This window comes from Euleptes europaea, chromosome 7 (genome assembly GCF_029931775.1).
Source record: "Euleptes europaea isolate rEulEur1 chromosome 7, rEulEur1.hap1, whole genome shotgun sequence".
Classification (NCBI taxonomy): Eukaryota; Metazoa; Chordata; class Lepidosauria; order Squamata; family Sphaerodactylidae; genus Euleptes; species Euleptes europaea.
In genome coordinates this window covers 65,716,573-65,741,892 of record NC_079318.1, presented here as the reverse complement: position 1 = coordinate 65,741,892, position 25,320 = coordinate 65,716,573, and the positions used below count along the sequence as shown (strand labels likewise).

Genomic DNA, 25,320 nt, shown 5'->3' with positions numbered 1-25,320 from the left:
GTTAGGGTTGAACGACCCAGAGTTGACAGAATTGGACACATTGCCTATTTATGTGCTAAATTTACATGCTAAAGTTTTTTTTTGGGGGGGGGGTTAATGAGGGGGACAAGAGGCAAACATTGAAAGTATGCATTAAGAAAGTTTGTAAAATGGATTTAGCTCTGCCAAACCCTTTCAGAAAAGAATGGTTCTAGGGAAGACTTTTTTAAAAAAATCCTGCTAATGAAGACACTGGCTTGTTGAGTTGTCTTCGCTCATTCCCCTTCTTCTCCCCTGCCCTCCCCCCCCCCACAATTCTTCACAGCTAGCACTGTATCTGAATGAACAGTGTTAATTCACCCTGAATAATGAGGTTTGCTTGGTGTGACAACTTGAAGGTGTAGCCAGCAATGCAATGAGTAAAGTTATTATGATAAAGTAATCTTCTTAACTGCCCACCCTCACATATCTGCTCTATCTATTTGGAGCATATTTTGTATGCTGTTGGCACTGTAGGAGACAGTGACTAAATGCAGCACTTTCCTGACCAGAAACACAAAGACATCCATTTTCATTTTTTCTTTTTAATTCTACAACTAGCCTTTGACCTCCTAAGCACATGCTATGCACAGTGCCATGGCTGGTGATTCAGGCAGAGGAATAAAGAGGTCGTTTGTGGCAGGTGTGTGTGTGTGTGGGGGGGGTTATGCCATTCCAAAAAACCCCACAAAGGAACAAGGTTTTTCACTACTAGGTTGACATAAGGCATACATGATGAGTAGGGTATCTCACATGCTAATCTATTCCTATTTAAAATTCATTTGGCCAAGAGATTCACAAATCCATGCTCATGGGTGACTTAACCATTATGCATGGTGACTAGTTCCCAAGTTACATAAGAGAGGGAACACATTTTTCACTTCCTCCTCTCATGTACTCTGCTGAGTCTATAACAAGGGTGGGTAGTTTTTGTGTGTGTGTTTTGTATTGGCTGAGGGTCACATTTGGGTCTCTTTCAAGGGTTCAGAGTTGGATGCTGTTTCCGGTTGGTTCCAGAAACAAGAAGAGATAATGTCTGATTCAGAGTCCTGAAAAGTGGGCAAGAACCAGATGAGGCCCTCTTCCACTCTACTGCTGCAACCCAATAGGCTGTGCTCCTGATACATTATTAAGCAACTTGAGGGTTGATGAAAAGATATGATTCCTGTACCATAATTTATCCAAGACCTAGGCACCTCAGTCCTGAGTTCCTTCCAAGATCTGGGCCAGGGCTTCCCTGGGTACAGTTCTGAAATTCTCTTTGAATGCAAGGACTCACCTCTGTAAGATGTAAAGTAGAGGTAATAATAAGAATGGTTGTGACCATATGCAGAGGGACTGGGGGAGCGAGATCAGAGATTTTTTCTCCCTAATCCTAGTCCTAGTCTAATCTCAGTGAGAGAGGTAGGGTATACATGAAGATAATGATGATGATGACTATGATAGTTGTTGTTGTTACTGTTATTTATTATTATTAATGTTTCTGAGTTTCCTTCCAAGGTGACTCCTAGAAAAACTGACTGACTCCTAAGTTTGGGGGAAATGTCTCTCAGAAATGCCCAACTTTCACACCCATACATAGTAACAGGGAATATTATAGCATGAATTATCTTGATCTTGGTCGCCAGTGACACATCCTTACATTTAAGAATCTTTCTAGCTCTTGTTTTCACAGCCTCCCTGGGATCTCCTGGTAGCACAAGATAGAACTGAGTGTCCTCTTCATATTGGTGGCAGCTCAGCCGAGATCTTCAGATGACCTCTCCCAGCAACTTTACGTAGATGTTAAAAAGCATAGGCGACAAGATGGAACCTTGAGCAACCCCATAGCACAAGGGGCAGAGCAGCAGTCCCCCAGCACTACACTCTGACCTACCCTCCAGGTAGAACTGGAACTACTGCAGAACAGTGCCTCCCAATACCAGTCCAGAAAGGCAGTCCAGAAAGATACCATGACTAATGGTATCAAAAACCACTGAGAGGTCCAGAAGAACAAGATGGCAATCCCCTGTCCATCTCCTGGCACAGGTCATCCACCATTTCAGTTCCATAATTGGCCTGAAACCAGACTGGAATGGATCCAAAGAATACTTCATTCAGGAATCCCTGTTGTTTGGCAACTACCACTTGTTCAGTTACCTTGCTCGAGAGTGGTACATTTGAGACTGTTCAGTAGAACATTCTCACTATTACATAGAGCAGGCAGACTCTGCTTGCCCACTGTGTGTGTATGTATGCACACACTTGCACATGTCATGTGCATTGGTGTCCTGTGGTGCTTTGGATTACTGACCTGGTGCTTGTGTATGTCTCATTACAAACATTTCATTGTTAATGTAGTCAGTGAGCAAATGTAAGCAGTTTGCAAATTATTGCATCTGAATAAAGCATCCTTAAATGGGGCCACAGTGGCACTAATTCTTTAAAAAATGAAGAATAAAGAGGACAGTGAAGCAGCCACTAAAATCATCCAACAAAGTGTTACAAGCCATTTGTGTATTGCTTTTTATATTGTGCCTACAAAGGCGTGTCTCTATGGGAGTTAATGATTAACTGAGGGAGGGTGGAACCAGTGATTCCCAAACACATTTATTTGTAGCAAGAAAATCAATATCAGCATCTCGAAGGCAAATCTGCTTTTTGTTCTTTATTAGTCTTAGGCCTTTGGACCCAAACCTTTATTTCTGTCTTTTTAAGTCTGGAAATTAATAGGAAACTTGAATTGGTATTGCACTGTGACCTGCTCAAACTGATCCCCCATTTTTTCCAGAGATCATTATTCCCAGAAATGAGCAGGGTTACCCCTAGTGCTTTATAAACATAGTGAAAGCCTTGTTCTGCTTCAGCTGGCTGTGGGATGGGAGAAAAGAAATTGTTAAAGGCTGTAGCTGAAGTCCGGGTCCCTCCCATTCCAACTCATAATCGTATAAAAGTAAATTGGATTGGATCCAAACAAAACTGCAAGTTTTTGCAGAATGGATCCTTCTAACCTCTATCTGAAAAGCTGCTGAGGATCCAGGTAACCTTGGGGGAAAGTACTTAGGGCAGCAGCTCATGGGATAAATTCATGTAAATCACATGCCTCTTCCCCTTCCATGATCAGAAGTACCTTCCATTCAGACAAAAGGGAGTTCCAGTGCAACCCCCCAGCTATGATACAATCTCTAGAAAGGGGTTCATGTGCTTCATTGATTTCAACAGCACTTAAATCCTCTATATTAGATTGATAACTCCACCTTTGGAATTACAGGACTGTACCCCTGTAGCAAATGATGCCTACAGAACTGCAGGGGAGGGAGGTGGCTCAAAGGAGTGACTAGATTAGACCTGAAAGTAAGTCCCATGGGTTGGAAGCACCTTCTGGGATTTGGATACAAGGAGGCTTCCTTGACAGGTTTCCCTGACCTTCCCTCTTTTAGCCTCAGCTAGTGGAAGGGGAAATCATTCATGCAGTGCACACATAAAACTTCACCTTTCCCCATTCCCACTATGCCTGTGGAGTATCCACCTGTCTCTCTTGTTTTAATGGTCCCAATGGACCCATTCAGAGAAATGCAGTGTCTTTATATTGTTGCGCTCTCTCATGCCATTTTTTGTCTTTGACTTATCCCCCCCCCCTTGACTTGACATGTCTTGTACCCAATCAGGAATTAAAAGAAAACTGTATTTATGTTTGGTACAACCTACTATTTAGAAACCATTTAATTAAGAAAATTGATCAAAGTCTCACATAAAAAATGTTATACTTGGCCCTGTTTCTAAGTAACCATATTTGCTTTTGTTCTAATACATTTGATTAAAACTGAGCCATGTTTGGTTCTATTAATGTGAAAGAATTATATTATTATCTGGGCAAGACTTTTGCATTTTGGCCTGAGCTGTGGTCATCAGAAACTAGAAAATTCAAGCAAGACTTGGAGCCACAATAGGCACTTTCAGATGTAAAATCATAGTTTATTCATTATGCGAATGAACCCACTGTATTCCTAGGACTCAAGTTCTCTATCATCCCACCCACCTTCTTCTCCTATGCATGGCTCAGAATAATGTTTGTGTGTGTAAAGTGCTGTCAAGTCACAGCCAAGTTATGGCAATCCAGTAGACTAACAGAGACGGTTTACCATTGCCTTCCCCTGCACAGCAACTGTGGTATTCTTTGGAGGTTTCCCATCCAAGCACTAGCCAGGATTGACCCTACCTAGCTTCTGAGATCTAATGAGATCATGCCAGCCTGGGCCATCCAGGTCAGGGCACTCAGAATAATATGGAAGGTTTATAGGTTCCTAAGAAACTACAGTTTGTTCTGATGCCCAAATTGGATGAAACAACAAGCTGTCATATGTTCTCTTGGAAAAAATGGCTTGTATCCACTGCTTAGCAGAAAGTGCTGGTACACCTGGAACATATGGAGCTGCCTTACACTGAATCAGACCATTGGTCAATCAAGGTCAGTATTGCCCTCTCAGACTGGCAGCAGCTGTCCAAGATCTCAGTAGAGGTCTTTCACATCACCTACCACCTGATTCTTTCAGCTGGAGATACCAGAGATTGAACTTGGGACATTCTGCATGACAAGCAGATGCTTTACCACTGACCCATAGCCCCTCCCAAAAGAGGGAGAAACATGCATAAAGCTGTGTTATTCCATCAAGATCAGTACTGCCTACACAGATTAGCAGTGACTATCCAGGGTCTCTGGTAGATGTCTTTCACATCACCTCCTGCCTGGTCCTATTAACTAGAAATGCCAGGGACTGAACCTGGGAACTTCTGCATGGGAAGCAGAGGTCCTTCCATTGAACAACAGCCCCTTACCTGATGGGTGTTGCATTCTACCCCTCCCCCCACACACACACAATAGTCCTTTATGATCCCTGGAAATATTGTTCCTGGAGTTGCAGGAGTCATGACAAGCTGTGGAGGCTGTGGGATGTGCAGTGAAAAGGGGTCAAAATTACTCACCCTGTTCTGTCTGCATAGCCACACTGATACAAGAGGGAGGAAAAAACAATTTTGCCACCCACCCATCTTCACTTCAGTGCTGCATATGGCTGTTGGACCACACAGATCTTGATACCCCAGGAAGAATCTTAATAGAAGACAAAAGGGACTGCTCGTGAAAGGGCAATGAGACAATCCACCATCACTTCCTGCTGAAGATTGATTGGATAAACTCCTAAGATTCCAGTCAGTGCTTTATCCTTGGTTTAGAATTCTTGTTTGTAAGCAAGAGAACAGCCCACAGTTTGTTGTTCTATCTGATTTTGACATCAACTGTGTTTTTGGGAACTCAGAATCCTTTAATGTCCAAGTCATGCATGAAGGAAAGTGGAAGGGGGCATGCCATCCTTAGGACTGCTTGGCACCTAATGCAGAAGAATCATGATGATTGAAAGAGTTACCCCAAATCAATAGAGCAGATTCAAGTGTATGGGGTGAAATAGGGCATTGTGCAATGACATATCAAACTATGAAACATCCCTTCTTGGAAATCAACAGGGACTAAGACTCAGTCATTCTTCTCTTGTCACAACTGTCACCCAATTGTGCTGGAATGGATTACTCAAGTAATGGTGAGATGGGAATCAAGACCATTGATATCTGAGTCAGATTGTCATGACGGTCTCCAGTGACTAAATACTAGATAGCTTAACAAATCGTGTATTCATATATTAGACAAGTATCATCAAAGTGATTTAAAATGTGTCACTTTTACCTCTAGAATTAACTGAATTTGCCCAGGATTAAGTAAATATATTGTACCCAGGCAAGTGGTGTATTCTTTTGAACAATGTAAGGAGGTCCTAACATAAAGCAACAGTGCTCAGAAAATATAATATTTTTGTAATATTGTTTTTCCTTTCTCCATATCTATAGTTGTCATGTAGAGTTTATGTACCTCAGAGAAATAAACACACACAAGCATACCACCTTTATTAATGGTAACCAGTTATCGTTGGAAACCCTGAAACTTAATACTTCATGACCTTGATTCCAAGATTATTTCATACCTCAGCACAAAGGGATCTCTGTACCAAACCATTACTGTTTCTGGCGGCATCTTGGCATGTCTGCTTATATTGCAGTATTCACAGTCCCAGTCGGTTCTATCTGATGTTGCTTACTCCCAGGAAAGCGTTCTTGGGATTGTATCATTAGGCTGATTGTAAGGGACCTGCATTTCCCTCCTGTAGAATGTTGGTTATCTTGGTGCAGTTGTGGTTTTAGGTCTTTAAAGCAGGGACCGTATTTGATGCTTTATTCTAAATTCTGTGATTATGCATCCAGCAGGGCCTTATAGCTTCCTCAGCAGGAGACAATTTGAAGAGCCAGTCTGGATTTATAGTAGGGAGAACTGGGTTCAAATACCCAGCAGTGAAAGCATAACCCAGAGACTGAAACTATCATCTTCTATGTTGCTGGTCATTTACCTCAGATTCACAATAGAACAAAGTCATGGCTCAGTATTTGCTTTTCATGCAAAAGTTCCCAGGTCCAATCCCTGGCATCTCCAGTTAAATAACAGGTGATGTGAATGACTTCTTCCGAAAGAGCTGCTGTTAGTAGGAGTGGACAATACTGACTTTGATAGACCAATGGTCTGACTTCATGTATTCATGAATAAAGCAGCTTCATGTGTTCATGTGTAATTCTTCACACAGTGCATAATTAGCTTGGGGAACTCACTGCCATGGGATGTAGTGATCACCTCTGGCTTAGATGACTTTAAAATGGCAATAGACAGATTCATGGAGTCATGCTGTGTAAGTGGAATCTCCATGCTCTGAAGAAATAATACTACAAGTATTTAGGATCAACAACTGGGGGATGCCTTCCAGGGCATCTTGTTGGCCATTGTGGGAAACAGGATGCTGGACTAAATGAACTATTGGTATGACCAGCAGGGCTCTTTTTATGCTGTTCTCACTCAGTCATGAAGACCACTGGGTGGCTTTTTTACCCACTGTTATCTCCCAGCCTTTTCTGTAAAGATGAAATGCAATCAAGCCCTCACATAATCTTGCCCTCCTGGGAATCCATACAACAAGATGAAGCAAATCCAACTCAATGTGTCCTTTGGCTCCACAGGTGACTTGTACATTGGAGGAGTAGCAAAAGAAACCTACAAATCGTTGCCGAAACTGGTCCATGCAAAAGAGGGGTTTCAGGGCTGCCTTGCCTCGGTGGACCTGAATGGGCGCCTTCCAGACCTGATCTCAGATGCTCTATTTTGCAACGGGCAGATTGAACGAGGATGCGAAGGTACAGAGCCATTTTGTAATCTTGTCCCAGGCTCCTCTAATGCAAATTAAATATTTCTATACCTCATTGTGAGAAGGGGGTGTTTGACAGTAGTGTCCCTCCTGCTATGTTCTGTTTATTTGCACTCCAGTGATGACAGTTATTTGCACTCCAGTTTCCTGTCTTGCCCACTGTCATCTGTCTGTGCTGTGCCACAGCTGTAAGCCAGACTTGTTTTACATTATTAACAAAGGTGGGTGCCATTGAGGGAGAAATGTACATTGACAACGCAAAGTGCAAATTGAACCTGAGAACATTAACTTATCTTCTCGAATATAATCGTTGGAGTCTGTTCTTCCCCACCGACGAGCTGATTTGCATGTCTCCATTTGTTTGTGCCGTATTGTAATTAATTGTTGCAATAATTAGCTCCCGTGCAGCACTTTATATCATCACGGTGCTGAGATGGTAGTTTACGTATAAATTAGCTAATTGAATTTAGACGCACGTTTTTAGTGCAGGTTGTGTTCAGGATGAAATGTTCAGGCTGTCTCGCTAGGGCCAGACAGAGGAGGTTTTATTATAACCCCCCGAGCTATGCAGTGGTGGTTTGTACCACTGTTGCATTCCAGGCCTGCACAACTGTTATTGTCTCAAACTGGACTCAGCCATCAAGCAGCACAAAGATCTGTCAACCTTGGTGTCTGCTTGGCACAATATCAGGATGTCAAGGACTTAGCAAGCAGGGGCAGTTCTGGTGTTGAGGGGTGTTTAGGCGAGAACTCCTCCTTCCTCGCTTGCCCCACAGCCTCTGCTGTGACCCAGCGCCCATCACTGATCACTCAATCACCCTCCAAGCTCCCACTCCTCCCGCTTTGGCACCACAATTGGACAGCTCACCGGCGAGAACTACAATCCACTCATCCCTTCTTCAGTGAGAAAGCAGAAGTCTTGGAACTTCTGCCACCCAGAAGGAGGGGGCAGGAGAGTCAGAAGTGGCTGCTGCTCCAATTGCTGCCACTACTTGGCAGTTCAGGAGGACAAGTGAGTGAATAGCTGCCATGAAAAGAGCATCAGGTGGTACTCCAGATAGCAGTTTTTGAGAGGGCAAAGGCTTATTTCCAGCAGTGACAAAGAGCAGCAGTTCAGGCCTTTGGCTGCTTTCTGACCCTGAATGGCATCTGGAGAGGAGGAGGAGTTGCAGATTCTTGAAAACACACACTGAAAGGGTCTGCAGATGTGGCGCAGGATGCCCTGACTCCTTGTCCCACATTCTCCTGGACTGTCACCTATATGACACCAAGAGAAAAACTCATAAAACCCTCACTCTCGAACTTTGCCCCAAACAAAAAGAAAATGCTTCATAATCTACTAGCAGATTGGGATCCTGAGATCACAGGAAATGTGGCTAGATTCCTGCTGATAGCTACTACTCAATGGGAACTCAGTCAGAAGACAGACTATAACCACAAGGAATGAACTATATCCCAATTTTTAACCTGATTTCACTCCTTGTATTTTAAAACTGTATTATGCCATTACAGGTATTTGTATTGTCTTATTGAGGAGTTGCTGCCATACCACTTATGGCAATAGCACAGCATGACTTTCAAAAGGGGACAGGGTCTGAAAGGTCCCTATACACACTGCTGACCCAAAATAGAAGACATATGATGGTGGCTGCCCTATGGCCAAGCAGCAGCACTACCTCAGATGTCTTGCTAGCAGTTCATAATGGGTCCTCTTGAGGCAGTGGGCCCTTGCCATATGCCTGAAGTTGCCATCCATTACTTTTAGATTCAAGTTCAGTAGCACCTTAAGATCAACAAGATTTTGGGGATATAAGCCTGTGAGAGTCAAAGCTTCCCTCACAAGATACGAGTTTGAATGGAGATCTTTGAGTCCCTGTATCCCAGTCAGAAGGTGGGAGGGGTGTCGCAAAGAAGGAACTCAGGATGCAGAAGTACAATGTGCATTGTACTTAGCTTGATTAGAGCAGAGGGGAAATACATGGGGGCAGAAAATTAGCATCTGTAGTGAGATATAAATCCCATGGCCCGGAGGGGGGGGGCATTGTTCTGAACTTGTGTTGCGAGATTGCTGAACTGCAGTTCATTCACAATTTATATCTGACAAAGGGAGCTTTGACTCTTGAAAGCTCATGCCCCCCAAATCTTGTTAGTCTCTAAAGAGATACTGGACACAAATCTGGTTGTTCTATAGCAGACCAACACAGCTACCCTCTGAAACGATAGCCATTAAGCAAGCAATAGTATGCGATTGGCTGGTTGCATTTGGCTTGCAGGGTCAAATTGTGCACTTGATTCAAAACGTATCACATAGAGGAGAGTCCTATCAATGTGAAGTGGGATAAAGGAGGGGTAGCTGAAACATTCTTAGCCCAACAAGAATGCAACTGGATCTGGATTTAGGCTAGTGGTTTGCAGACTGTGGATTTGGCTCCTTTGGGAAAAACAGGACACCTGAAGGGCAGGGAGTAACAAGACCACGAGTAGTGGTTGGTGAACCTTCCTGGTGCATGCACCCCCCCCCCTCACACACACACACACACTCATGGGCTTGATTCAGAATTGTGCTTGGTACTTTGCTGAAAATCAGCAAGTCACTTATCCCGCCCCCCGTGAGATGTGGAAAACCCTGACCTTGTTAACATAACCAGCAGCACAACAGGTATCAAAAACCCTTCCTGCTAATTGCTGCCATTGGCCAGGAGAATATATTTTTAAAAACACTGCCAGTGTATTCTGGGCCAGTATGTCATTTCTGGGTTCAGCTTGGAAGCAACAATATAATCTGGGAATTGCTGGAAACTCTATGGTATTAATCCCCTCCCCCATGTCTCTACCCCAGCCCTCCATCCTACTCTCCCTCAATCCCATTTTGACACCTTTCAGACTCACAGATACTTGTCAATACCCCATCCTTACTAACCCGCAGAGGTTGCTGAAGTAAATACGGGGGGGGGGGGGGACATGTATAGTATACAAGATGGTATAGAGAGACTGATACTTTGGGAAAAGACTGCTCAAAACCAGTTGGAGTTTTCTCTTCATAAACAGGGAACATGTTTCTGCTTGAAAATATATTACTGCTAATTCTAAACACTTAATTAGGACCATTAGTATGCTAAGTGCTGTATAACATATAATGATTTCTTAATGAGCAAGTTCAAATTGACTTAGAAGAGGTCTGCGCAAGCACAAGTTGTGAGCCACCAAGCCAAACAAATCCCACTGGCTGAGGGGCAGGCTTGATAAATCGGGCCAGTGACCTGTATTCAGCATGGTGAGATACAAATTGTCCAGGCCTACCTTAGAAGGTATCAACCCCCCCTTTTTTTGACATCAAGTCACATCTGGCTTATGGCGACCCCTGGTGGAGTTTTCAAGGTAAGAGACATTCAGAGGTGGTTTGCCATTGCCTGTCTCTGCATCACAACCATGATATTCCTTGGAGGTCTCCCATCCAAATACTTGCCAGGGTCAACCCTGCTTAGCTTCTGAGATCTGAAAAGATCAGGCTAGCCTGAGCTATCCAGGTCAGGGTTCAATCCCTACTGCTGCCTATAGCTGCCTCTAAAGCATTCTCACGGTAATAAGTGGCCAGTGAAGGAGAAAAGCAAGTAACTGATTAGTTCTGTCAGAACTGATATAAACCCTAAACAAACCAAGATCAATCCATTTGATAAAAACTTTGCCTCTTTCTGCGTACCTATTCACTCATGCTCTTTAATCCGTTGGCCTTTTTTTTCCTCTTTGAAGTTGATCAACCTTGTGACTTGTGTTCCAATTTTAATTTGGTGATTAACGTTGAAAAGCATAAGTGTAAATACATGCATGAAATGTATAACATCGAAACACCTAAAGGTATTTTCACTATGTTTTGATAGTGTCTGAATAACAGGTTCAGCTGTTGGTGGGAAAGGTGGCAGAAAGTGGCATTCATTGCCAGTGATGAGATCTTTGCATTAAAATACCCTTTTGGCCAAAGAATGATGTCACAACTGAATTCTTAAAGGCTGCTGTTTTTTTCTAGACCAAAGTATAACAGAAATGGATTGAAGGCTGGCAACCCAGATATTGTGGCTGATCCACACAACCTAACTAGAATATGGAGAATATCCAGTATTTGTAGGGTTACCAGTCTGGAGTTCTCCTGGAATTATAAATGATCTCCAGGCTACGGATATCAGTTTCCCTGGAGGAAACGGCAGCTCCTGAGGGCAGATTCTATGGCATCACATCCCTGTTGAGCTCCTTCCTTCCCAAACTTTGCAGGTACTACCTGCAAATCTCCAGGAATTTCCCAAGCCTGAGCTGGCAACCCTAAGTATTTGGCATGTGTTTAAAATTGTTATAAAATTTTATGCCCTAAGTCATCTCTCAGCACAACCACATTTACCTCATCAATGCAGGGCTGTTCCTAAGTTCCATTGGAGGTGAGGAGAAGTATCACACCTGCTGTCCCCATCCCTATGTGTAATTCTGCATCACTTGTGAATAGAGCCTCCATGAATCAGTTTTGCCCATGTAACAGGGAACCCTGGCAAATGCAGCATTCTTGATGGCACATTCAGAACCTATGTCCATACGATTTGCACATGCATAGCTTTGCTTACACAGTGCTGAATGCACAGAGGAGTCAAAGCAAGGCCAGTGGTCACAATCTCACTCCCTCCTATGCATGTTTACTTCCTATTATATGCCATGTGAACAATCTTTACAAAGCCGTTGAAAGCGCATTGCACGGTGGTGTGCTGTGTTGTGAGCTGTGCGTACTAAAGCAGCCTTTAGCACACTCACTTTTGCACACATTCCTTAATACACTATTTTGATTTTGGGAATTGGTCCAAATCTTACCTCAAGTTCTACCAATGACTTTAGTGCTGTGGTGGAACTCATACAAGGTGTATGGGGCAGACCATAATGAAGCTTGCACCTCATCACATCTTTATTCTTCATTCTTCTCGAATGTTTTCCCATTATATTTTAAGCCACAGTGAAACATGTGTCAGAATGGACACATGACAACCCATAGTTTCACCATGCTACTAACACAACAAGAAATAGCTGTCTAAATTGATCCTGACTCATCTTTCCTTCACCTAATCAGAAGGTAGTCCACTTGATTAATCTGTTACTGTCTCAAACCTGGGATTGAGCAGCAAGGTGCAGGGGCCTTGTTCCCTATGCTATGGCAACAGCTTCCCAATACAGACAGTTTCTGGCTTGTGCTTCAGCGCAACTACTGTGGGTGGCCGGAGACTGGTGTGATGAGGGGGGGAATCTCTCCCTCATCTCCTACTTCATTTTACCTCAGATAATTGAGATGCCAGAGGCTTTATTCAGTTGAATAATAAAATAATAGAATTTTATTATACTTCACAGCGAAAGGTATTGGAGGAAAAACTAGTATTAAGGAAAGGTACAAATTTTCTATATAAATAATGAGTTACTCAACAAGTACAGCCCAGATGTTATTTTACTTAACCCAGAATTCCAATTCTTTAAGGTAGCTTAGTCCCAGAACCGGCACACAGAGGTTCATGTGCATACTCTGGTGCCTAAAACTGGGACGTATGGAGATTCTCCTTTTTTCCTTCCTTTTTCTCTCTGTGGAATTACTTCACAGTGCTCAAAGTAATTCTCTCACAATGTTTGGGCCAGGAATACCCCTTTCCTCAGAGCCTATTCCTCCCCCCTGTGACTAGAGTAGGGACCGTTTCCCCCCCTCCCAAACTGTCTCTTTCGTCGTCACCCTTCTGGTTTTTTCCCCAGTCACACTAGGCCCAACCCATCACACTGGAACCCAGGGTAAAAAAAAAAAGCCCTTTACCCCCCCAGCAACTCAGAGTCTTCTCTCTTAAGCTCCACCCACTCCCTGTATGTCCCTCTCACATACAGTCACTGACAGATATTAGCCCTTAGTCCATCACAACTGGTAACGCAGTTACTGATTCAGTGGATCCCAGGTGATACAAGGAGCCAGTGGGATTTCACCAGGTTCCAGAAAGCTACTGACTCTGGACCAGCGTCTCAGTCTGAGCACTAACTGAGCTGCTGTCCAATTGCCTGAACTCATTTACCCACCTGACATTCTGCTTTTTGGCATGGCTAACAGCTTACCTTCAGATCCCACAGTTCTAACATTTCCTAAAACCAAGCATTTGCTTATAACTTTTTTCTGAGCCGACAAATGCCCCCAAATCAGTGGTTTCATTAAAAGCAGGCGAGAAACCTGCATAAGGGGGGAAGTATGTAGTATTTGAAAGATGAATGAAGTGAATATTTGTTCTGCTGTCCAGTAGTGCATGCTGGGAGAGGGGGCGCAACCCCCGCATACCTGTGGATGGGACTATGCGGTTCTTGATGTAAATGTCAATCCTGTATCCATTCCAGCGGAAGATCAAGATGAGAGGAAAAGGGGAGAGAATAATGTGCTAATGACTGACTTGACTGTATCTGAACATGACAAATGGCTAGTCAGGATTTAAACCATGCATTCACTCTGCTAATGCACTCACATCTATCCTATGAAAAGAAATGCTTTTAATTTTCCTTCATTACATGTCATCAGCTCAATTAACCATTATATTTGTAGTAAATGCTGGCAAATTACTGCATTCTCATTTTGGCTTGCCTGGAGATTTATGTCTATTAGCGTTAATTTATTTGCATTACGTGGAATTTCTTTTCCTCTTTAAGAGCGGCATGCACCTTCTCTCTGAACGGTCTTTCTGTGTTTGCTGCCATTTCGATATGTGCTTACTAACGTTTAATATATTTTGCTTTTTTTTAATTTTGCTGGCAAAGTTGCATTGATGAAAGCTGATTTGCAAGGTAGATAGCCCTTGTGTATATTAAACAAGACTGAAACCCAGAATGTGCATTGGGGACCATTTGCCTTCCTGCACCAGCATATGTTGTTTTGCATCCAATTTTCTCTTCCCCCTTTCAAAAAGTGATGCAAGAACCTTCCTTTTACAGGATATTCTGCATAAAGGCTTTCAGTCTTGTGTTTATTTGTGCAGTGATTTTTAGTGCTTTGATCATGCCTTTTTCTTTAAGTTCTCTTCCCCCCCCCCCCCCAGTGGTCTAGTTGATGAGTCTCTAGAAATAGAATAGCTTTGTTTCTCACGTGTATGTCACTTTTGAGCATGCTGGTGCGTTACTTTGCAGATTTTTCTTCCCCTTAAAAAAATAAACAACCCCCCCCCCCGCATGGGATAAGTAAAGCATGTGAAATGATACTTGCCAACATTCCTGTTATTAAATCTGTATAAAATATATTGCAAAAATAATAATAATAAGCCCAGTCAACTGTCTCTTGACTTTCTACAGGCATCGCACTTCATCAAATCATTGCTTGGATGGCAGTACATTTTGTTCCCTAACTTGCTTTTAATTTTATCATTAAAAAAATAGATATCCTGTTTCTCATGGTACCTGGCAGAACTTACCATGTTGGAGAGAAAGAATCAAATACAGCACAATGAAATTAGCAATGTTGATGGCAAACCTTTTGTGGACTTATCTGCTTCTGTTTGGTTTTTTAAAAATCATATTTCTGAATTAATTCATCTCTTCATGGACCTCACCATTATGAAGCAAAGCCATATGCCTTGTCATTAAAAATAAATAAAAATTAAAAGGTTCTGACCGATCCTGCTGTCTGTTCTTTTCCTCAGTTTGCCCTTTATATATTGAGATGTTGGCAACTACCCTGTGTGATCCAGTGGCAAATTGGGTGCCTATGAAAGACAAATGCCCAAGTTTCTTTTATTTTGTGTGTATGTTCTCGTTAGGGCCCAGTACGACATGCCAGGAGGACTCGTGCGCAAACCAAGGCGTCTGCTTGCAGCAGTGGGATGGCTTCAGCTGTGACTGTAGTATGACCTCCTTCAGTGGAACTCTGTGCAATGACCGTGAGTACATTAGAGACCGCATCTCTCTTTCTCTCTCTAGAAGGCTGAAAGGCTCTAGGGCACTAGCCTTGGAAGCGAGTGTCTGAAATGGTGCATTCTTTTAATATTATATAATTAATTGAACTGGCAAACTCTGCAGATATATTTTTTTTTAAATTTTTTGGCTATACTCGGAGGAAGCGCATGACTGAAGCATTACATTAGAGATGGTACGCTAGAAATTTTACATGGGGAGATTGTGGAATTGTGTTACTGAAATTTTCCATCTAATGCATGTTGGAATATCACTTTAGCATAAAATGTTAAGATGTGGGGTTATCCCCTCCCGCCTCTCTCTTTCCTTCCTGGTTTTTGGTGTGTGTGTGGGGATCCTTTCAGATCTCATTTTTCTTAAGAAATATTGTAATTTTGTAACATTATATCACGAGGGCTGTAATTACTGTGAAGCCGTTGACAACCTTCATTATCTTACCTGCGTCAAGTTGCTTTAGGTGACACAAAATGCTCTGTCAAATAATTAAAAAAGGAACGGAGTGCTTTATTCCACCTAAATGTTATCTGAATAAATCCCTAGATCATTTACCAATGGGGTAAATCAAAAGGAGCACATTTGGATGTTGAAAACATATGGGGTAAGTCAGTTCATTGACTACACTGAGAGTATGATCTATGTATGCAACTTCCTGAGGTAAACCCTCTGACAGAAGAATGTCTACTTGGAGAGGTTCAGAGGGTTGCTGGGAAACAGGTTAGTTAGGATACATGGGAGGGTCTGCAATCCAAGTATTAACCTGCCCAATGGAACTGTGTACCTCTTTTGGATGAACACGAGCTATTGATGACCAAACCGGATTTGTGTGATAACGGTTCCTTTTTCACCAGCAGTGAACATAGAGATGGCTGTCAGTTCCCAGTATGTACAGGACAGTTCTTACTACACAGTCCCTGTGTTCATATGTATCAAGAAATTTGGGAGTATGGGCATGCCTGGTAAACTTGATTTGCAGCATCTCTTGCTTCATATTTGATTGTCTTTCCATTGTGCATGTGTAGATCAAATCCCATCATGCTAAAAAGGTGAAATAATAGCTCTGCTAAAGCTAAACAATTAACACCACATTGTTCTGAGGAACATAGTAAAAGGTTGGACTTTTTGAGAAAAAATATCCTACATTGACCTTTTTAAAAAACAAATTCCCAAATGGCTCAGCTTTTTTCAGATTCACTACGTTATAACAGTATTCCATTGCATGGAGAAATCTAACTTGGGAAAATGGATATATAAGTGTGGAACCTGATTTAATGATGTATTTTGTGCCACTGGATTGATTTCAGAAGAGTTTCCATGCTTTGACAATAGAGTAATATTGCAACATTTAGGAACCGTGCAGATTTCTGTCAGAGAAATTACAAGGAAACTATTAAGGATTGTACTTTAGCAACCAAGGAGTTCTGAGGTGGCAAGGATCACAAACCATGATTTCTTGTGTGTATGTCTGGGAACCATACTGTAAGTATATCATACTGAGAACACAAGCTATGGTTAGCACAAACCATGGTTGGTTGTAAGGTTTGAACCATGTTATCAGGTTATTGGCATTTGTCTCAAAGAGATGGTCACACACAAAGCTGGTGTTTGGTTGGACTGATCCATAGTTGTGTGTGTGTGTGTGTGTGTGTGTGTGTTAGTTTTCTGATCTGGTATGGGAAATTTCTGTGTAATCTGTGGCTGCCATTTTGAATTTAGACTAGTTCTGGTTGTATTTCTTCTAATTCAGAATGTTCAATTACTTCCATTAATTAAAGCCCATATGTTTTCATGCATACATTGGGCTTTGAAGTTTTAAGACTGTATAAATAGACAGTAGTATGAAAGGGGTTTCATACCCCATAAAGGTTAAAATATCAAGAATAAAGGCGGCTTGTTGCAAAATGAGAGTGCAGATGCTTTGGAATTCAAAATGTCGTGAGAAAACTTAAACTGTAAGAAAATATAATGCTAGTTCCTGAATAAGCAGGTTGATGAAAACACCCTGTATTTTAACATGGACATCCAAAACAATTGGATCCTGATATAGAAATGACAGGACTTCATGCTACAGCCTGGTACTACATAGTGTATCGTTCGAGAGGGTCCTTTGATTCTGAGCACCCTTTTTGAGAGTGCAGCTAGATGCTGGGGGGAGGTGATAGAAATTGCTTGTACAAACTTGGTTCATCAGTAGATGGCGTTTATCCAGGCCCCAAGGTCTTCTAGCATTACAGCACTGGTGCCATGCTTGGGAATGCCACAATAAAAAGTGCCATGTGGTAGGATACTGGGCATCAATATGCACTGTGGTACTTGGAGGGAGAAGACATGTGCTATCGGATTATGGCTCTGGGTGGGAGAGCTCCCTCCATGCCATGTGCTTGTAACCATGATGCATCTGTGTGGTGTAGTGGTTAAGACCGGTGGACTCTATTCTGGAGAACCGGGTTTGATTCCTCCACATGAGCAGCAGACTCTAATCTGGTGAACCGGGTTGGTTTCCCCACTCCTACTCATGAAGCCATTTGGGCGATCTTGGGTGGATCACAGTTCTCTTAGAGCTCTCTCAGCCTCACCTACCTCACAAAGTGTCTGTTGTGGGGAGAGGAAGGGAAAGAGACTGTAAGCTGGTTTGATTCTCCTTAAAAGGTAGAGAAAATTGATATATAAAAACCAGCTTTTCTTCTTTATCATATGTACAGAGGTCTGACATATAGCACTGGCATGAACACATTATGCCATCACCTTCTGTAGGCCACTGCCAGTGCCAGCCTAAGCAGAATGACACCCTTCAATGTCCACTGAAATAAATGGGCTTAGGATGGCTCTGTATAAGTCTTTCTGGAAACATAGAAAGTTACAGGTAGGTAATACATCCACAGACCCTCCCCTTCTCTGCTGCTTCCCTGTAATCATGTCCCAACAATATGTGCTGCCACATGGATTACACCTGAAAGAAAACCACTATAAGTTCATACATGGAACTCTAAGACTCCTAGTCTTTGATGACTGCAATTTCCTGTTCTTTGACAGGGAAACAATGCAAGTGCTTTTTGACCTCAGATGACATGAAGGTTCCTTTTTTTTACTCCCTGTGCTGATAAATTGGTGTAGATGCGGGACTACAATCTTCAGGAGATGAAATATGACAGAAGGCATTATATTGTTCAGTACAAAGACAACTGGTGTGTGTGTGGGTGGGGGGGAGAGTTCCAAAAACCCTAGGATTAGATACGAAACTGCAGAGAGGACACCTAATGATTACTCTTACAAATGGATAGCTGCTGTGGCTCCTCTGAGGGAGGGGAAAACTTTAGGAACATTCTAAGTATGACTAACAGCAGGTTTTCAGCTTTTGAGCTGTCCTCCTCCCAAGCAGTCAGCTTTTCTTTAAGCACTGTGTTGAAAATGATGCTGACCTGAAATTAGAGCCTCTGCATCAAGTGTTCCTCCGCTCTCTCCTTAAGCCTTTCTGTAAGTTCAAACTTCAGTTCTTCGTTACCAAAATTCCAAACAAAACAAAAAGCTAAGCATGTCAAGAATTATAATATTTTCTTTTAAAATAATAATAAGATAATGGCACGGGAAGCTACCAAGCATGTGTAATACGGACTATAATAGCATCGCATCATATTCGAGTCTATAAGTTGTGTCCGTATGATTGCAGTGCAGTGCAGTATTATCACAAGGATATTTATTTGCAGGACGAGGATATTTATTTGCAGTATGTAACAGCAATCCACATATGCATGTTCCTCCTCACTTGGTGGCTGAAGCATCAGATGATGTCCCGCATGACTAAATGAGGGATCACAGACAGAGCTTTTGTGGCACTTCGTGTCCCATTTACTAATTGGGTTTTAGATCCGTGAAACTCCATATCTGTCCGTACATAACAGAAACTCAAGCCTATGTAAATTGTGTGTGAGTAAAGTGCCATCAAGTCACAGCGGACTGATGGCGACCCCAGCAAGGGGCTTTCAAGGCAAGTGATTAAGAAGAGGTGATTTTGCCATTGCCTTCCTCTGCAACATCTTGCTTGGCGGTCTGCCTTCCAAGTACCGACCCTGCTTCGCATCTGAGATCTGATGAGATTGGGCCATGCTGCCTTCCCTACCTCTTAGCGAACTGGAGGTTTCTTTATAATGAAGCAGTCAGCATTTTGTAATGAAAAATCCAAGCGCACTGGAACTATGGTTTGATTTGCAGTTCACAAATCTGGATTTCTTTTTTCGATTTTGGAGTTCTGGATTACCTGGTATCATTTCCAGAGTGGACCCAAAGCGCTGGGAATCCTTGGGTTCTAGACATTTGTTTCAGTGTCTTAATTTTATCAAGAAGTCTGTGGGTTGCATACAATGCTAGGACCTTGCCAGTTCTGCACAAGGTCCCCTGATCTTCATAGGTATTCCTTCTCCTCATCAGTGATATCATACCCCAGGATAATTTGTTCTTAGGGTCACAGGACCTGCATGGAGTAATAGTCACATTGTTTCTGAGACTACAGAGAGGAGGGGGAAGTGGGTGAAACTGCTCCCTTCAAGCGCTTGCATCAATGGAGCTCTGTGCCTAAGATCTTATGTCTCACATATCTATATATCTTTCTTTTTGCCTTGAAGTCGCATCTGACTTATGGCTACCTTCTAAGGATTTCAAGGCAAGAAACGTTCAGAGGTCATTTGCCATAACCTGCTTCTGAGTAGCAACCCTGGACTTCCTTGGTAGTCTCCCATCCAAGTACTGACCATGGGCCACTCTGCTTAGCCTCAAGATCTGATGAGACCAGGCTAGCCTGGGCTATCCAGGTCAGGGCATCATAAATATACCTAACAAAAAATAAAAGCCGCCTTTCCTGGAGTGCTGTTTCCATGTCCTGTTTACTTGTGGCTCAGTTGGGGGGGGGGCATTCAACACCATACTTGGTAGGCAGCTTTAACTGTTTAAGAACCACCGTTCTGGATAGATACATAGAAAGATAATATATCATATTTATAAGTGGTATACATAACAATATTTAGTATGCTAACATTAATGTTGGCGCAAATTAGAACTGTTAGTATATGTGCATGACATAAGAGGACTTTTCTAGTCACTTAAAATCATGTACATGGTGCTCTTGTGAATGGGCTGGTATATAATCAGATTGTAGACACATGTTCATCTTTTTCTGAAGAATGCCCAAAATCAGCATTGTAGATGGCAGAATGTGACTTTTGATCTCGGGGAAGTAATTGTCATCATTATGCTCCCCGGGCTTCATATTTTTCCTAATGAAGACATCTGATAGAAACCAGTCAAAACACATCTACATACACCTTGTGTGAGGAAGGTTATGCTGCACTGATAGAAACTGTTCCCAACGTGCACAGCTAATTTTTCTCCCCATGTTGCACAAAGACTCGCATGGAGAGGTATGATTTGTTCAGTGCCTTGGGCATACAGTTTTCTAGAACACACATTCTATTTTTGTATTCTCTAGCAGTTTAGTAGAGGATTTCCCTACTATTTTCCAAAAGGAACATCAATGTGATTATTTTGCATCAAATGCTTGTGAGCATCTTCTTCTTTTCTTTATTCCATTCAGCCCTCTGTTGTGGTGACTAATCCACTTAGGAACATCTCTTTCACAAACTATCTTGAAGTGAAAGTTTTCAGTGCCAGGGTTTACCTTGGAATTCGTTAAGTAACATTAGAGAAGCTGTTGAGTATGTTTCTAACACATTTCCTTGGTTAACCATAACCAGTCCATGGACATGTGGGATTGGATGGGAAAACTTCCAGACCAAAGGCATGATTTTCAGGCAGGCTTGAATCTCAACACCTCTCTTCCGAGGATTGAACATTATGCAAGTCATATTCATTTCAATTTCTCTCTGTGATTGGTGTTTAATAATGATTTTTTAAAATTATAGAATGATCCTATAAAGCCCCTCCCTTAGAGTTCTTGAAGGGCATTCAAGGGTGGCGCGCTTCTAGTCCCTGCGGAGTGTAACATGGAATGATTTGAGAAGCTTCAGACTAACAAGAATAGCTTTGCAGTAATTGTGGTGGTTTCTCAAGAGGCAGCAATTATGTAACTGGAATCACAAGCCAGGCTTTGCAAGATTACTATATTGCACCAAATTTATAAAAGAAACAGTGTCAAAAACACTATTTTCTCTCTTCCTCTGCAGGGAATCACATAAATTATTAAACTGGACTTTGGTTCTTATTACAATGACTTTTCTTTTACTCTGTAAATTTTGGCTAGGTATCTGGAGGCTGTGGTCGATTGGTAGGAACAGAGCCGGCTGAAATTAAGTCCATCAAAGATTAAGGTTCTGTGGCTGTGCCGGAGGGGATCCAGGTTCGGGACATAATATCACGACTCTAGATGGTGTGCAATTGGTGTGGCTATCAATTCCAACTCACACTGTCAGGAGGCTAGGTGTGGCTCTGGGTGCCTCCCTTTCTTTGGAGGCACAGGACGCAGCCAGGGTGGTGTTTTCCCATCTGCTCTAGGTTAGGCAGCTGATCCCTTACCTGTCTCACCCTGATCTAGCCACAGTGCTCCAAGCAATGGTCACTTCCAGATTGTGTGTGTGTGTGTAAAGTGCCGACAAGTCGCAGCTGATTTATAGCAGCTGATTTATGGCAACCCCTTATGGGGTTTTCAAGGCAAGAGACTAACAAAGGTGGTTTGCCAGTGCCTTCCTCTGCATAGCAGCCCTGGTATTCCTTGGTGGTCTCCCATTCAAATACTAACCAGGGCTGACCCTGCTTAGCTTCCAAGATCTGACAAGATCAGGCTATAACGTGCTGCCTCCCCTCCTTGCCTCCAGATTGGACTACTGTAATTCACTCTATGCAGGGCTACCCTTGAAGCTGCTCTGGAAACTTCCATTGGTCCAGAATAAAGTGGCACGGGTCCTTATTGGGACCCCATGGAGAGCGCACATAAGACAAATGCTCTGCCAGCTGCACTGGTTGCCAATTGAGCACCGGATCAGGTTCAAGGTGTTAACCTTTAAAGCCTTAAACAGTCTGGGGTCATCGTACTTACAGGACCTGCTCTCTTGATACACCTCCCAAAGGGCATTACGCTCAGCTGGTAACAACTTACTGGTGGTCCCTGGCCCAAAAAGTGTCCGGCTGTCCTCAGCTAGAGCCAGAGCCTTTTCAGCTCTGGCCCTCGCCTGGTGAAATTCTCTCTCTAACGAGAGATTCAGTTCTGCAGAGCCTGCAACACTGAGATATTCCACCAGGCCTATGGTTGAGGACAGTGATGGTTCCACTCTAGTTGACCTCCCTTTCCCTGTTTCCCTTTCCCATTCCCTTTCCCTGCCCCCTTTTTACTTCCCTCTCCTGGTTTTCTTCCCCCTTTCCCCCCTCCCTCCCTTTTTTTGTCCCCTCCCTGCTTGCTCTCTCTATGCCATCAGTTTTATAGGGGTGTTGCCTGGTGTTTTACTTCCTGAGGATTTTAATTGCTGATGTTTGTAGGATATCTCCATTTTAATTATATTAATTATGTTATATTTGCATGTTGTTAGCCGACCTGAGCTGGACTCCAGTCAGGAGTGGGTGGAATAAAAATTGAATAAAATACATAAACATGAACAAACAAAAAATTTAAAAAATATGAAAGGAAAAACAATTAAAAGCTAATTCAGTGTATTCTTATGGCAGTTAAATGGGAACATACTATGGGCTAGCAATAGGGTTGCCAGGTCCCTCTTCACCACCAGTGGGAGGTTTTTGGGGAAGAGCCTAAGGAGGCTGGGGTTTGGGGAGGGGAGGGACTTCAATGCCATAGAGACCAATTGCCAAAGCGGCCATTTTCTCCAAGTGATCTCTATTGGCTGCAGATCAGTTATAATAGCAGGAGATCTCCAGCTGCTACCTGGAGGTTGGCAGCTATACCTAACAACAATTCCAGTTTTGCAAATTCTATTTTGATTTATATTTTAAGTAGGCATTTATATAATTCCCAGAGTGTTGCAGTGGTGTAACTTGCAAAGTTGGAGGTAGTTGTGAATTTCCTGCATTGTGCAGGGGATTGGACTAGATGACCCTGGTGGTCCTTAACTCTATGATTCTATGATTCTTTTTATTGAAACTCTATGATTCTATGATTCTTTTTATTGAAAATGACATCATGGCATCATGTGATGTCAATACATATACCCTGAATAAGTTAGGGGAGGCACACGTGGAATCAGAATTATATATAAAGTTCCTAAATCCCATCCTACAATAGTATATAGTTCTGGTCTGAGCCTCTGTGACAGAACAAATAATCTGTTCCTGGGATAGCAAGGTAGCATAGGGAATGGATTCTGTCCCTGCGTCACTGCCTTCTCTTTATGTACCATTTGTTCACACTGTATAGCTCTGCCCCTAAAAGCAGCATCAGGATTCACATAGCCCCACACAGATCATGGGTGATGATACCACTCTTATGTATTATATCACCAGTGATCTGGTTGGGGCTATGTGAATCCTGACGCTGCTTTTGGAATCAGAGCTACGCAATGTGACCATGTGGCAGAAAAACAACCAACCAGAATGTTTCTTAAGGGCTTCCCATCCGTTTGAGATATCCCTGTATTGTTTGTTGAACTGTGCAGATGACAATATTTAGTCTCTCAACAATGCAGCTGGGGAACAAATCCCCCAAATCTTGCCACATATTTTGTTGTTCTCCTCCCTGGTTCTCCTCCCTGGTTGCACTTACATGTTTAATGAATTACAGCAGCTCAGGATGAACACGGCACTCCGCTGGCAGCTGCCCGAGGCCTGAGAACTAATTTTAAGCATGGTGACCAGGCTAAGGTTTGTTTCTTGTGCCGCATGGTCTGTGAGTACATTAGGCTGAAGCAGCACAATGGCTGCTAACTGCCTGTGCAGAAGCCACACCTATCCCCTATCACCTCACTATCACCCCTATCACTAAGTCTTTGCTTAGCTTATTATCCTCCAAGGGTTGTTAATGCTCTTGATCCCTTTCCATTACAATTTGCCTTTATTAAATTCCATCTTACCACATTCCCAGCAATTCTCACTAGCAAGATATTTCTGAATTCAAATCCCATCTTATACTGGGATATATGGGTGCTAAATAGAGTTGCCACGTCCCTCCTCTCCTCCAGCAGGAGGTTTTTGGGGCAGAGCTGGGGTAGGGATCACGTGGGTGTTGATGTGCCAATGGGATGACATCATTTTCGATTTACAGTCAGAAGCACTGCATTGGGATGGGCTGCTTTACCACTCAAACACCCCAAACACTAGCATCGGGGGGGGGGGGTTAAATGGTAAAGCAGCCTGTCACAGTGCGGTGCTTCCGAGTGAAATCAAGAAGTGATGTAATTGCATTGGTGAGGCCACACGTGTGCGATCCTCACTCCTAAGCCAATTGATAGATTAGCGGGCAATTGCCCACCAGTCCAAGCAATCTGGCAAACCTAATGTTAAAAGCCATCACTTGCAAATTGTGGCAATTTTCTAGCTTGTAGAAAAGAATATCATTGACACTTAGCATTTGAAATAAACAAAATTGGGGGAGGGAATGGTCAGCTGAACCAATGGACAAGAGGCCTAAAACAGGATGTCCATGTACAGTGTCAAAAGTCAAACAACTGTCTGCAGGATCAAAGCCTGAGGAAAAGCAACCGAGAGGATTCTATGTGTGAAGAAACTGTTGGAACCATTCTGATGATTGCTGCAGTCATGGGGCGAAAGAGTGATGAGCTGTAACCCTCCACTAAACAGGTGGTTTTTCTTGCCATTTCTCTTTGAAAGGTTTCTCCTATCCATGCAGATAGGGTTGCCAACCTCCAGGTGCAGCGTGCAGGTCTCTTGGAATCACAACTGATCTCCACACGGCAGAGATCACTTCCCCTGAAGGAAATGGCAGCTTCGCAAGGTGCTCTATGGAATTACTTCCTTGCTGAGCTTCCTCCCCAGACACTGCCTCCAAATCTCCAGGAATTTGCCAAGCTGGAGTTGACAACCCTACATGCAGAATAAGCAGTCCTTGTTTCCTTAAACTCTGCTCTATATTACCCCTTCAAAAAAAAAAAAAAAAGACTCCACTGGCCCTTAGTGC

General features: G+C 42.8%; 1 protein-coding gene across 26 annotated transcripts in view; it reads left to right on the top strand.

Moving 5' to 3' along the window:
• The window catches only part of NRXN1 (neurexin 1), a 1,090,355-nt gene that overhangs the window by 559,450 nt on the left and 505,585 nt on the right, over window positions 1–25,320 (top strand). For 17 of the 26 annotated variants that reach the window (XM_056853804.1, XM_056853802.1, XM_056853800.1 and 14 more), the window contains 2 exons: window positions 7,108–7,281; window positions 15,086–15,205. In XM_056853804.1, coding sequence (XP_056709782.1) covers window positions 7,108–7,281; window positions 15,086–15,205 — 294 coding nt within the window. Of the gene's footprint in view, window positions 1–7,107; window positions 7,282–14,093; window positions 14,121–15,085; window positions 15,206–25,320 lie in introns of all 26 variants that reach the window. The other 9 variants (XM_056853786.1, XM_056853780.1, XM_056853784.1 and 6 more) reach the window with 1 other exon arrangement.